General features: G+C 36.9%; 1 protein-coding gene and 1 pseudogene across 10 annotated transcripts in view; one reads left to right on the top strand and one right to left on the bottom strand.

Moving 5' to 3' along the window:
* PREPL (prolyl endopeptidase like) overlaps window positions 1–13,112 on the top strand; it is an 84,684-nt gene that overhangs the window by 19,966 nt on the left and 51,606 nt on the right. For all 10 annotated transcript variants that reach the window (XR_006215679.1, XR_006215680.1, XM_042981307.1 and 7 more), the window contains one exon: window positions 819–954. Coding sequence is in view for 8 of the 10 variants with exons in the window: in XM_042981307.1 (XP_042837241.1) it covers window positions 819–954 (136 nt within the window). In the remaining 2 variants the exon portion in view is untranslated. The remainder of the gene's footprint in view (window positions 1–818; window positions 955–13,112) is intronic.
* Window positions 5,633–5,716, bottom strand: LOC122237565 (annotated as a pseudogene).

Raw genomic sequence — 13,112 nt, 5'->3', positions numbered from 1 at the left:
TTTGCTGAGAGCCTAGAGCCTGTTTCAGATTCTGTGTCTTCTCTCTGCACCTCCTCCCCTCATGCTCGCTCGCTCACCCTCTCTCTGTCTCTCTCAAAAATAAGTAAACATGAAAAATTTTTTTTTTAATTTTTTAATTTTACCTTTTATCATTGAGTGATACATATGTTCATAGTTTATCTTCCTTTTTCATTTTCTACTTTAATTTTCCCCATTGTTTAATAACTAAGTGCTTTTGCGGCAAATTGAAATTTTAGTCTAATTGATTCTTAGATTTACAATTTTGCACATTTTAACCTCTTTAAAAATCAAGATCCATATTATACAATGATGTCTTACAGTTACTGTCAGCCAGGTGGCAGTCATGATGTAATCGTGTCAGCTTCTGGTAAGAGCAAGAAAACTCCAACATTAAATGTATTAAATGAGATATCCTATGGCTTGAAAGCAGACAGAAAAGAGGCATGAGAGAAAGTGATCTGGTATTTCTTCAGACTTAAAGTTAGGGGTTGTAGATGGAAACAATTCATCCCATGTAAGCTGTGACTCTGAAAATACTAAACATTCAACTCTTATTCAGAAACCTGGGACTGAGAACTGCTCGAAACCTTGGAATTGATGTGGCAGTATTTTATTTTCTGGAAAGCTCTCTGACTTATTTTGGTGACCACGATCAAACCCGTGTTCAATTTACATTTCCAGGGATGAACTTGTGCGTCTCTTTTTTTGAGGAAACTCAAAATTTGAATGCACTGTGCCCTTTTTTTCAACTTCGAGTAGTATGTAATGTATATAAATCTTTAATTATTTTCTTTCAGAATGGGTAAAGGATGAAGAAGAGGAAGATGTTTTATTCTACACCTTCCAGAGGAACCTTCGCTGTCATGATGTGTATCGAGCAACTTTTGGTGATAACAAACGTAATGAACGTTTTTACACAGAAAAGGACCCAAGGTACTAGAACAATGAAATTAAATTTTTTCCTCCAGGGTTTATCTCCAGTTATCTAAAGTGCGGTTCTTGGTTGACATAAGATGTTGATTTCAGCTGGAACCAGGTGTAATAGGGAAGATAAGCATAATCATTCTTTTATTAGTTGTTTGGATTCAAAATTGGAATATGGATCTATTCAAACTCCAGAATGAACACAAATATACCAGTACACTGCATAATGCTAAGTTGCTTACATTCTCTTGGTACCGTGACATATGAGGAGAGTTGTTAAGTCTTTAATCGGGTTGTCATACTGCGTTTCTAGATCTCTTATAAACCGTAGAATATGGTTCTATAAACTAGAATGCCATGGTGTCAATTGCACAGAATTCACTACATTTTATATAGATGATCTTTCATTTAAATTCTATTGCTTTGAGCCACGATGTCCACTGGTGTTTAAATTTTACTCTCTCCAGTATTTTGATAATTGCTTCTTAAAACTAATTCTCTTTGGGGCGCCTGAGTGGCTTAGTCGGTTAAGTGTCTGACTTTGCCTCAGGTCATGATCTTGCAGTTCGTGAGTTGGAGCCCCGCGTCAGGCTCTATGCTGACAGCTCAGAGCCTGGAGCCTGCTTTGGATTCTGTGTCTCTCTCTCGCTCTCTCTCTCTCTCTCTGCCCCTCACACTCTGTCTCTGTCTCTCTCAAAAACAAACAAACGTGCATGCATGCATGCATACATACATACCTACATAAAACTATAAAAGTAATGCTCTTTACTCCTTGTAATCCAGGACTCATGTCTTATACTCAGCAAGCGTGAGAGGAAATGACAGTAAGTTTATCTGGCAAAATCCCATTATTCTTACCCAGATACACTTTTCCAAATGACTTATTAGAAACAGATTTTTGCTTGACACCAGGTCCTGTCACCTTATATGTCAGTTAATGGTACAGTTTGGACAGTGTCTGAACAGAAAAAAAAAAAAATTTAACACCAAATCTATGTCAGTGAAATTGATACTCAAAACAAGAAAATTAACCCATCATTTCATGAAATGTCAAAACTGACAGGGATGTAATGAAAATCTTGTACAGTCCCCAGTTTATATTGAAAATTTGAGATCTGAAGAAGTTCCATTTTTCCAGCCCATAGAACTAACATTGTTGGCCTCGTGATGCTGTCCTTGCTTTTTTTTTTTCTGATGATGATTGTTTTGATGAGAAATTACTAGAACTATTCATATGATTCCACTATTATTTTCTTTTTTTATATAATACTATTGTCAAATTGGTTTCCATACAACACCCAGTGCTCATCCCAACAGGTGCCCTCCTTAATGCCCATCACCTCTCCCCCTCTCCCCCACCCCCCATCAACCCTCACTTTGTTCTCAGTATCCAAGAGTCTCTTATGGTTTGCCTCCCTCCCTCTCTCTAACTTTTTTCCCCTCTTCCCTCCCCCCATGGTCTTCTGTTAAGTTTCTCAAGATCCACATAAATGAGTGAAAGCATATGCTATCTTTCTCTGACTTTTTGCACTTAGCATAATACCTTCCAGTTCCATCCACATTGCTGCAAATAACCAGATTTCATTCTTTCTCATTGCCAAATAGTATTCCATTGTGTATATAAGCCACATCTTCTTTATCTATTTGTCAGTGGATGGATGGTTAGGCTTTTTCCATAATTTGGCTATTGTTGAAAGTGCTGCTATAAACATTGGGGTACATGTGCCCCTATGCATTAGCACTACTGTATCCCTTGGGTAAATTCCTAGCAGTGCTATTGCTGAGACATAGGGTAGATCTATTTTTAATTTTTTGAGGAACCTCCACAGTTTTCCAGAGCAGCTGCACCAGCTTGCATTCCCACCAACCGTGCAAGAGGACTTCTGTTTCTCCACATCCTCCAGCATCTGTAGTTTCCTGGTTTGTTCATTTTAGCCACCTTGACCGGCATGAGGTGGTATCTCAGTGTGGTTTTGATTTGTATTTCCCTGATGAGGAGTGACGTTGAGCATCTTTTCATGTGTCTGTTGGCTATCTGGATGTCTTCTTTGAAAAAGTGTCTATTCATGTCTTCTGCCCATGTCTTTACTGGCTTATTTGTTTTTCAGGTGTGGAGTTTGGTGAGTTCTTCATAGGTTTTGGATACTAGCCCTTTATCCAATATGTCATTTGCAAATATCTTTTCCCATTCTGTCGGTTGCCTTTTAGTTTTGTTGATTGTTTCCTTTGCAGTACAGAAGCTTTTTATCTTGATGAGGTCCCAGTAGTTCATTTCTCCTTTTAACTCCCTTGCCTTTAGAGATGTGTCGAGTAAGAAACTGCTGCAGCTGAGGTCAAAGAGGTTTTTTTCCTGCTTTCTCTTCTAGGGTTTTGATAGTTTTCTGTCTCATATTCAGGTCCTTTATCCATTTTGAGTTTATTTTTGTGTATGCTGTAAGAAAATGGTCTAGTTTCATTCTTCTGTCCAGTTTTCCCAGCATCATTTGTTAAAGAGACTGTCTTTTTTCCATTGGATACTCTTCCCTGCTTTGTCAAAGATTAGTTGGCCATACATCTGTGGATCCAATTCTGGGTTCTCTATTCTATTCCACTGGTCTATGTGTCTGTTTTAGTGCCAGTACCATACTGTCTTGATGATTACAGCTTTGTAGTAGAGGCTAAGGTCTGGGATTGGGATGCCTCCCACTATGGTTTTCTTCTTCAGTATTACTTTAGCTATTTGGGGTCTTTTGTGATACCATACAAATTTTAGAATTGTTCATTCTAGCTTTGAGAAGAATGCTGGTGCAATTTTAATTAGGATTGCATTGAATGTGTAGATTGCTTTGGGTACTATTGACATTTTAACAATATTTATTCTTCCAGTCCATGAGCATGGAACGTTTTTCCATTTCTTTGTATCTCCTTTAGTTTTCTTCATAAGCTTTCTATAGTTTTCAGCATATAGATCTTTTACATCTTTGGTTAGCTTTATTCCTAGGTATCTTACACTTCTTAGTGCAGTTGTGAATGGTATCCGTTTCTTTATTTGTCTTTATGTTGCTTCATTATTGGTGTATAAAAATGCAGCCAATTTCTATACATTGATTTTGTACTCTGACTTTGCTGAATTCATGTATCAGTTCTAGCAGACTTCTGGTAGAGTCTGTCAGGTTTTCCATGTAGAGTATCATGTAGTCTGCGAAAAATGGAAGTTTGACTTCTTTGCCAATTTTGATGCTTTTAATTTCATTTTGTTGTCTGATTGCTGATGGTAGGACTTCCAACACCATGTTAAGCAACAGTGGTGAGAGTGGACGTCCCTGTCGTGTTCCTGATCTCAGGGGGAAAGCTCTCAGTTTTTCCCCATGGAGGATGATGTTAGCTGTGGGCTTTTCATAAATGGCTTTTGTGATGTTTAAGTATGTTCCTTCTATCCCAGCTTTCTTGAGGGTTTTTATTAAGAAAGGATGCTGTATTTTGTCAAATGCTTTTTCTGCATCTATTGACAGGATCCTATGGTTCTTTTATTAATGTGATGTATCACGTTGATTGATTTGCGAATATTGAACCACCCCTGCATCCCAGGAATGAATCCCACTTGATCATCGTGAAGAATTCTTTTTATATGCTATTGAATTCGATTTGCTACTATCTTGTTGAGAATTTTTGCATCCATATTCATCAGGGATATTGGCCTGTAGTTCTCTTTTTTTTGCTGGGTCTCTGTCTGGTTTGGGAATCAAAGTAATGCTGGCTTCATAGAATGAGTCTGGAAGTTTTCCTTCTATTTCTGTTTTTTGGAACAGCTTGAGAAGGATAGGTATTAACTGCTTTAAATGTCTGGTAGAACTCCCCAGGGAAGCCATCTGGTCCAGGACTCTTATTTGTTGGGAGATTTTTGATAACTGATTCAATTTCTTCACTAGTTATGGGTCTGTTGAAATTTTCCATTTCCCCGTTTGAGTTTTGGTAGTGTGTGGGTGTTTAGGAATTTGTCCATTTCTTCCAGGTTGTCCAGTTTGTTGGCATACAATTTTTCATAGTATTCCCTGATAATTGCTTGTATTTCTGAGGGATTGGTTGTAATAAATCCATTTTCATTCGTGATTTTATCTATTTGGGTCCTCTCTCTTTTCTTTTTGAGAAGCATGGCTAGAGGTTTGTCAATTTTGTTTATTTTTTCAAAAAACCAACTCTTGGTTGCATTGATCTGTTTTTTTGGATTCTATATTATTTCTGCTCTGATCTTTATTATTTCTCATCTTCTGCTGGGTTTGGGGTGTCTTTGCTGTTCTGCTTCTAGTTCCTTTAGGTATGCTGTTAGATTTTATATTTGGGATTTTTCTTGTTTCTTGAGATAGGCCTGGATTACAATGTATTTTCCTCTTAGAACTGCCTTTGCTGCATCCCAAAGGGTTTGGATTGTTGTATTTTCATTTTCATTTGTTTCCATATATTTTTTAATTTCTTCTCTAATTGACTGGTTGACCCATTAATTCTTTAGTGGGATGTTCCTTAACCTCCATACTTTTGGAGGTTTTCCAGACTTTTCCTATGGTTGATTTCAAGTTTCATAGCATTGTGATCTGAAAGTGTGCATGGTATGATCTCAGTTCTTTTATATTTATTGAGGGCTATTTTGTGATGCAGTATGTGATCTGTCTTGGAGAATGTCCCATGTGCACTCAAGAAGAAAGTATATTCTGCTGCTTTGGGAAAAGTTTTCAATTAGCAATAATCGCACCTCGGATAAACCTCATTGGCTATGATACTGCCACTGCGCAAAGCTTATTCTGCTGCTTTGGGATGTAGAGTTCTAAATATATCTGTCAAGTCCATCTGGTCCAATGTATCATTCAGAGCCATTGTTTCTTTATTGATTCTGTGTCTAGAGCATCTGTCCATTGCTGTAAGTGGAGTATTAAAATCCTCTGCAATTACCACATTCTTATCAATAAGATTGCTTATGCTTATGATTAATTGTTTTATATATTTGGGTGCTTCCGAATTCAGTGCATACACATTCATGATTGTTAGCTCTTCCTGATGGAGAGACCCTGTAATTATTATATAATGCCCTTCTTCATCTCTTGTTACAGCCTTTAATTTAAAGTCTAGTTTGTCTGATAGAAGTATTCTATTTTCTTCTTTGTTATTTTTGTTTGTTTGATTTTTAGTTTAGTTAGAGAGCACGAGTGGGAGAAGGGGCCGAGAAAGGAAGAGGGGGAATCCCAAGCAGGCTCTGCACTATCAGTACAGGTCCCACATGAGGCTTGATCTCATGAACCGTGAGATCATGACCTGAACTGACATCAAGAGATGTTTAACCGACAGAGCCACCCAAGTGCCCCTGTGATTTTATATGTCATTTGTTAAGGCTATCTTTTGGGGAGATCACAGTTTAAGGTAGTAATTTATTATATCAATAACTTGTGATTACAAACTGTTTGCCATCTTGTGAATAAAGCTCAAAATTAACACAATGAGCTATACCCTGGAATGAGATACTCACTTGCCATATATCGTTATCATCCTAATTTCTAAGATTAAGTAGAAACTTATTTGGCTTGTAGCATGCTTTTCTGCCCCATAAGGAACTAACCAATTATGGTTAAGCCTAATTTGACATTCAGAACCCTGATCTACAATACAAACTAGTTTGTAGATTCTTGACACTTTATAATGCCCAAATCCAGAGGGGAAGACCAAAAGGGAAAAGCAGAATACCTGAAGAGAAATGGAGTAAAGGTCTTCAAAGAACTTCTAAAACACAGAGCTGCTTTTTTACTGTTTGATCCTCAGGTTTCAGTTTTCTGTTCTCATAAGTAAAGTTCACCAAAGCATGTATTTACCTGCCCCTCTTGGCCCAGTTTTGGAGACCTGATTTTTTTTTTCCTTAATTTTTTTTTAATTTTTTTTTTTTAATGTTTATTTATTTTTGAGACAGAGAGAGACAGAGCATGAACGGGGGAGGGGCAGAGAGAGAGGGAGACACAGAATCGGAAGGAGGCTCCAGGCTCTGAGCCATCAGCCCAGAACCCGACGCGGGGCTCAAACTCACGGATCACGAGATCGTGACCTGAGCTGTAGTCGAACGCTTAACCGACTGAGCCACCCAGGCGCCCCTTTCCTTAATTTTTTTAAATGTCTATTTATTTTTGAGAGGGAGACAGAGACAGAGCATGAGCGGGGAGGGGCAGAGAGAGAGGGTGACACAGAATCTAAAGCAGGCTCCAGGCTCTGAGCTGTCATCACAGAGCCTGATGCAGGGCTCCCAACTCACAAACTGTGAGAATATGACCTGAGCCAAAGTCGGATGCCCAACCAAGCCACCCAGGTGCCCCATGGGTACCTAAATTTTAAAGATGTGCTATTATAAATGTGCCTAAAAAGAACCCTTACCAACTAGGTTCTTCATCTGCTTTGTTTGCAGTGCTTTGGTAAATTTGGTTGTTCAAAGGTAGTTTTCTATTTCGATGGTAGAGAGCCTCTGAAAGTCATGTTCAAGGAAAATGCCTCTCTGCTATTCTTAAAGATCGATACGTTTTGAATATTTATTCTTCCATTTTTTTTTTTTAATGTTTATTTATTTTTGAGAGAGAGCACGCAAGGACAGGAGGGGCAGAAAGGGAGGGAAACACAGAATCCGAAACAGACTCCAGGCTCTGAGCTGTCAGCACAGAGCCCAATGCAGGGCTCGAACTCACAAACCGTAGGATCGTGACCTGAGCCAAAGACAGATGCTTAACCAACTGAGACACCCAGACATCCCTAATTCTTCCATTTTCAAATACTTCCGGAACCATTTAATTCACAAATTCTGGGAAGAACAGAATTATATAGATTCTAAAGGAAAAGATCTGAACCAAATTAAGAGACCTGCTTTTCAAGTCACTGAAAAACAGCACCTCCCTCACAACCACCAAAAACACAACTGGTACAGATGCTATTCACTTATACAACGCACAGTGTGGTTCTGTCACTAGCAGCCAGAACAGGGCTAAATTAGAAAAGCCTGGGAGGTTACTGAAACAGGCCTTGTCATTGAAGACCAGGGGTTCAAACCCCAAGGAACCCAGGGAGGCCGTCTCAGGGTAACTTGATTATATTAAGCTGCACCAAACACTTGACATCTTAGAAATTTCAAGTAAAGGGAATTTTAGAGGTATACCTTTAACTTCATTTAGAATTAGCCTTTTGAAAATAAAGACAGTTAATGATTTACCTGAAATCATACAGTTCATTAAAAAAAAAAAAAAAAAACCAGACACCTGCATCTTCTAGCACTTGACACTGCTCTCCTTCACAATAGAACCTAAATTCTTGTGGGAGAAATGGAATTAGCCTGGAATGGCCCCCTTTTCCTCTATGTGGCAGATGGTTCTAGTTTTATTTTTTTCCATAGATTGTTTGATCTTGGATAAGCCATTTCTTGTTCAGTTTCAGTATCCTTGGTAATACTTAGGTAATGCTTTAGGATTTGGATAATGACATTGACATATTGATTCCAAAAGTCTTTCTGGGTTTAGTTTGTGTTTCTGTGTTTCTTTCATACTTTGGAGTATACCTATCTTTATATATATTTACGCAAATTAAAAATCAATGCAGATCATTTCAAACCCCTCACTTACATATCCAGTAATACTGCAGAATGAGAAGTTGGAGTTTGCTACCCATGCAAGGGTAATGGTTGCAGCGATTGTAATTAATAATAAGAAAAAAAAGACACGTTTGATTATTAAAACTGAAATTGATTTTGTGCATTACACCATGGTTCCTACATGTAAACTCTGTAAAGACAACCTCAAATTGCTAGATAATGAACAAAGACCAAATCATTTCCACCTTTGCATCTTTACTGATGAGTAGGGTACCAGGCCTGTATCATTGCCATTCATCTATGCCTATTAGTTAAATGGTACACTTAGGTCAGTTTCTGTCTTTCAAGCTAAAACCCTAAACCAGTGATGGCTGTGAGTACCTTTTAACCATTGAATTCTTATCAGGATATAGCAGAACTTAAAGTATGTGTTGCTTTGTGGTACATACAGCATAACATATAAACTTGTCAAATCACTTTGTTGTATACCTGAAACTGACGTAGCATTGTGTGTCACCTGTGCTCAGAGAAAAAGAATATATTGCTGCTGAATTATAAATTAAAACTAATGTAAAAATGTATTACTCTGCTGGGTGAAAAAAGTGAATATATAGTATGATGTCAACTTATTTTTCAAAGTAAGCATGATTATTTTCCTAATCAGAGGTAAAGGATATATTAAGTTTAAAAGATATGTATCAATTGGGGGCCCCTGTGTGGCTCAGTCAGTTGAGCATCTGACTCTTGATTTCAGGTCAGGTCATGATCCCACAGTCATGGGATCAAGCCACATATCAGGCACTGCACTGAGCGTGGAGCCTGCTTGAGACTCTCTTTCTCCCTCTGCCCCTCTCCCGCATTTGCACACTCTCTTTCTAAAATAACAATTAAAAATTTTGTAATAAATATCAATTGAATGGGAAAACAGATTGCCCTTAGTTCTTTACATCCCTTGTCTTCTCTCTCTTTCTGAATTGAAAGTTATTTGGTATCATTCTAGAGTTTTTTTTGTCAATGCACACATGCATTTTTTTTTTAAGATTTACTTTTTTCAGCTTTACTAAAATATAATTGACATATATATATATATATATATATATATATATATGTAACATGTTAAGTTTAAGATGTATGTGGTGATTTGGTACATATACCTGTTACAAAATGAATAACAAAAGAAGTTTAGTTAATATCTCAATCACCTCACAAATTACCACTTTTTTGTGTGTATGGTGGTAACATTTAAAATATACTGTCGAGGCAATTTTCAAGTATGTTAATACTGTATTGTTAACTATAGTCATCATGCTGGGCACCCGATCCTCAAAGCTTGTTCATCTTATATAACTGAAAGTATGTACCCTTTTTCCATTATGTCCCCATTTCACCCAGCTCTCATCCCCTGACAACCACCATTCTACTACTCTGTTTCTGTAAGTTTGGCTTTTATAGATTCCACATGTAAATGATATCATACAGTATTAGTCTTTTTCCGTCTGACTTATTAGCAGAATGCCCTCAAGTTGCATCCTCGTTTTTACAAATGGCAGGATTTCCCTTTTTTTGTGGCTGAACAATACTCCAGTGTGTGTGTGTATTCTTTATTTATTCATCAGTGGACATGTATGTTGTTTCTGTATCTTGGCTATTGTTCATACTACAATGAACTTGGGAGTGCAGATGTCCCTTTGTGATCCAGATCCCACTTCCTATAGATATGTGCTCAGAAGTAGAATCGTTGAATCATATGGTAGTTCATTTTTTAATTTTTTGAGGACCCTACATTTTTTTGTCCATAATAGCTATTATTAGTTTACATTCCCACCAACAGTACACAAGGGTTTCCTTTTCTCTATATCCTAACATTTGTTACCACTTGTCTTTTTGATAATAGCCATTCTAACAGATGTGAAGTGATACCATGGTTTTTATTTGCCTTTGCCTTAGGATTAGTGACATTGAGCATCTTTTTATGTATCTGTTGACCATTTGTATGTCTTAGGAAAAATGTCTGTTCAGGTCTTCTGTCCATTTTTAAATCGGATTTTTTGTTTGTTTGTTTGTTTGTTTTGCTTTTGAGTTGTAGGAGTTCCTTATATATTTTGGCTGTTAACCCATCATCAGATAAATGGTTTGGGAATACTTTATCCCACTCCATTGATTGCCTTTTCATTTTGTTGATTGTTTCTTTTGCTATGTAGAAGCTTTTTAGGTTGATATAGTCCCACTTATTTATCTATTTATACTTCTGGTGTCATAAAAAATAATTGCCAAAACCTATGTCAGGGAGCTTTTTCCTTATGTTTTCTTCTAGGAATTTTATGGTTTCAGGTCTTATGTTTAGGTCTTTTAGTCCATTTCAGGTTAATTTTTTTGAGTAGAGTAATACTGGAGTCCAATTTCATTAGCATAGCAATTTCAATAGCATGTGATTATCCAATTTTCGCAGCACAATTTATTGAAGAGATTTTCCTTTCCCTTTTGAGTATTCTTGGTTCCCTTATCAAATATCAGTTGGCCATATACTCAGTGGTCTGTTTCTGTGCTCTCGGTTCTGTTTCTGTGATCTGCATGTCAGATTTTTTTTTTTTTTTTTAATGTTTATTTTTGAGAGAGAGACAGAGCGCGAGCAGGGGAGGGCAGAGAGAGAAGCAGGGAGACACAGAATCTGAAGCAGGCTTCAGGCTCTGAGCTGTCAGCACAGAGCCTGATGCGGGGCTGGAACTCACCTCGAGATCATTACCTGAGCCGAAGTCCGACGCTTAACCAACTAAGTCACCCAGGCGCCCCCATGCATGTCTATTTTTATGCCAGTACCATACTGTTCTGATTATTATAGCTTTGTAATACAGTTTGAGATCAAAAAGTGATGTATTTTGCTTTGTTCTTCTTTTTCAGGCTACTCTAGATATTTTGTGGCTCTATACAAATTTTGGAATTGTTTTTCTGTTAAAAAATGACATTAGAATTTTGATAAGGATTGCATTCATTGTATAGATGGCTTTGAGTAGTGTGGACATCTTAATGATAGTCATTCTTCCAAATCATGAATATGGCGTATCTTTCCATTTATTGTGTTGTCTTTATTTTCTTTCATCAAAGTCTTAAGTTTTCAATGTACACATCTTTTTCCCTCCTTGATTAAATATATTCCTAAGTACTGTGTTTAGTTTTGATGCTGTTTTAAATGGGATTGTTTTGTGTGTTTTTCAGATATTTCATTGTTAGTGTATCAAAACAACTGATTTCCTTATCTTGATTTTACATCTTGCAACTTTACTGAATTCATTGATTAATTCTAACAGTGTTTTGGTGGAATATTTAATGTTTCCTATATATAAAATCAAGACTGACAGTACTATGTTGATTAGGAGTAGTAAGAGTGGTCATCCACTGATCTTAGACGAAAACCTTCCAGCTTTTCACCACTCAATGTGATGTTAGCTGTGGACTTGTCATATATGGCCTTTATAATGTTGAGTAACATTCATTTCATATCCAGTTGTTGAGAGTCTGTATCATGAATGGATGTTGAACTCTGTCAGATGCTTTTTATAAAGATGATCATGTGATTTTTAGCTTTCATTCTATTAATGTATCACATTTATTGATTTGCATATGTTGAACCATTTTTATATCTCAGATTAATCCTACTTGATAATGATGAATAATCTTTTTAATGTGCCTGCTGAATTAAGTTTGCTAGCATTTTGTTGAGTATTTTTGTATCATATTCACTGTGGATATTGGATAGTTTTCTTGTAGTGTCCTTACCTGGCTTTTGTATTGGGTACTACCAGCCTAATAAAATGAGTTTAGAAGTGTTCCCTTCTCTTCAGTTTTTTGGGAAGAATTTGAAAGGATTGGTGCAAATTCTTCAAATATTTGGTAGATTTTACCAGTGAGTCCATCTCGTCCTGGGCTTTTTTCTTTGCTGAGAAATTGTTGATTACTGATTGGTAATCAACTCTACCTTACTCTATTGGTCTGTTCAGATTTTCTATTTCTTCATGATTCAGTCTTCGTAGGTTGTATGTTTCTAGGAATTTACTCATTTCTCCTAGATTATTTAATTTGCTGGCATATAATTTTCATAGTAACTTTATACTTTTTTGTGTGTCTACAGTATCAGATGTAATGCGTCCTTTTTCCTTCCTGATTTTGAATCCTCTTTTTTTTTTCTTAATTTCACTAAAAGTTTGTCAGTTTTATCTTTTCAAAAAGCAGCTCTTAGTTTTGTTGATCTTTTCTATTGTTTTTCTGGTCTTCTTAATTTATTTTTCTCTGATCTTTATTATTTCCTTCCTTCTTCTAACATTAGGCTTATTTTTTCTTTTTCTAATTTTTTGAGGTGTAATGTACGTTATTTGAGATAGTTCTTTTTTTCCTCTTTTTTTAAGTTTATTATTTGAGAGAGAGTGCGTGGGTGCACATGTTAGTGGGGGAAGGGCAGAAAGAAAAGGAGGTAAAGAATCCCAAGCACACACTGTCAGCACAGAGTCCAACTCAGGGCTCAAACTCAAACTGTGAGATCATGACCTGAGCCAAAATCAAGAGTCAGATGCTTAACTGAGCCACCCAGGAG

The sequence above is a fragment of the Panthera tigris genome, chromosome A3 (genome assembly GCF_018350195.1).
Source record: "Panthera tigris isolate Pti1 chromosome A3, P.tigris_Pti1_mat1.1, whole genome shotgun sequence".
NCBI classification, from domain to species: Eukaryota; Metazoa; Chordata; class Mammalia; order Carnivora; family Felidae; genus Panthera; species Panthera tigris.
The sequence above is the reverse complement of the archived record's forward strand: the minus strand, read 5'-3'. Positions and strand labels throughout refer to the sequence as shown.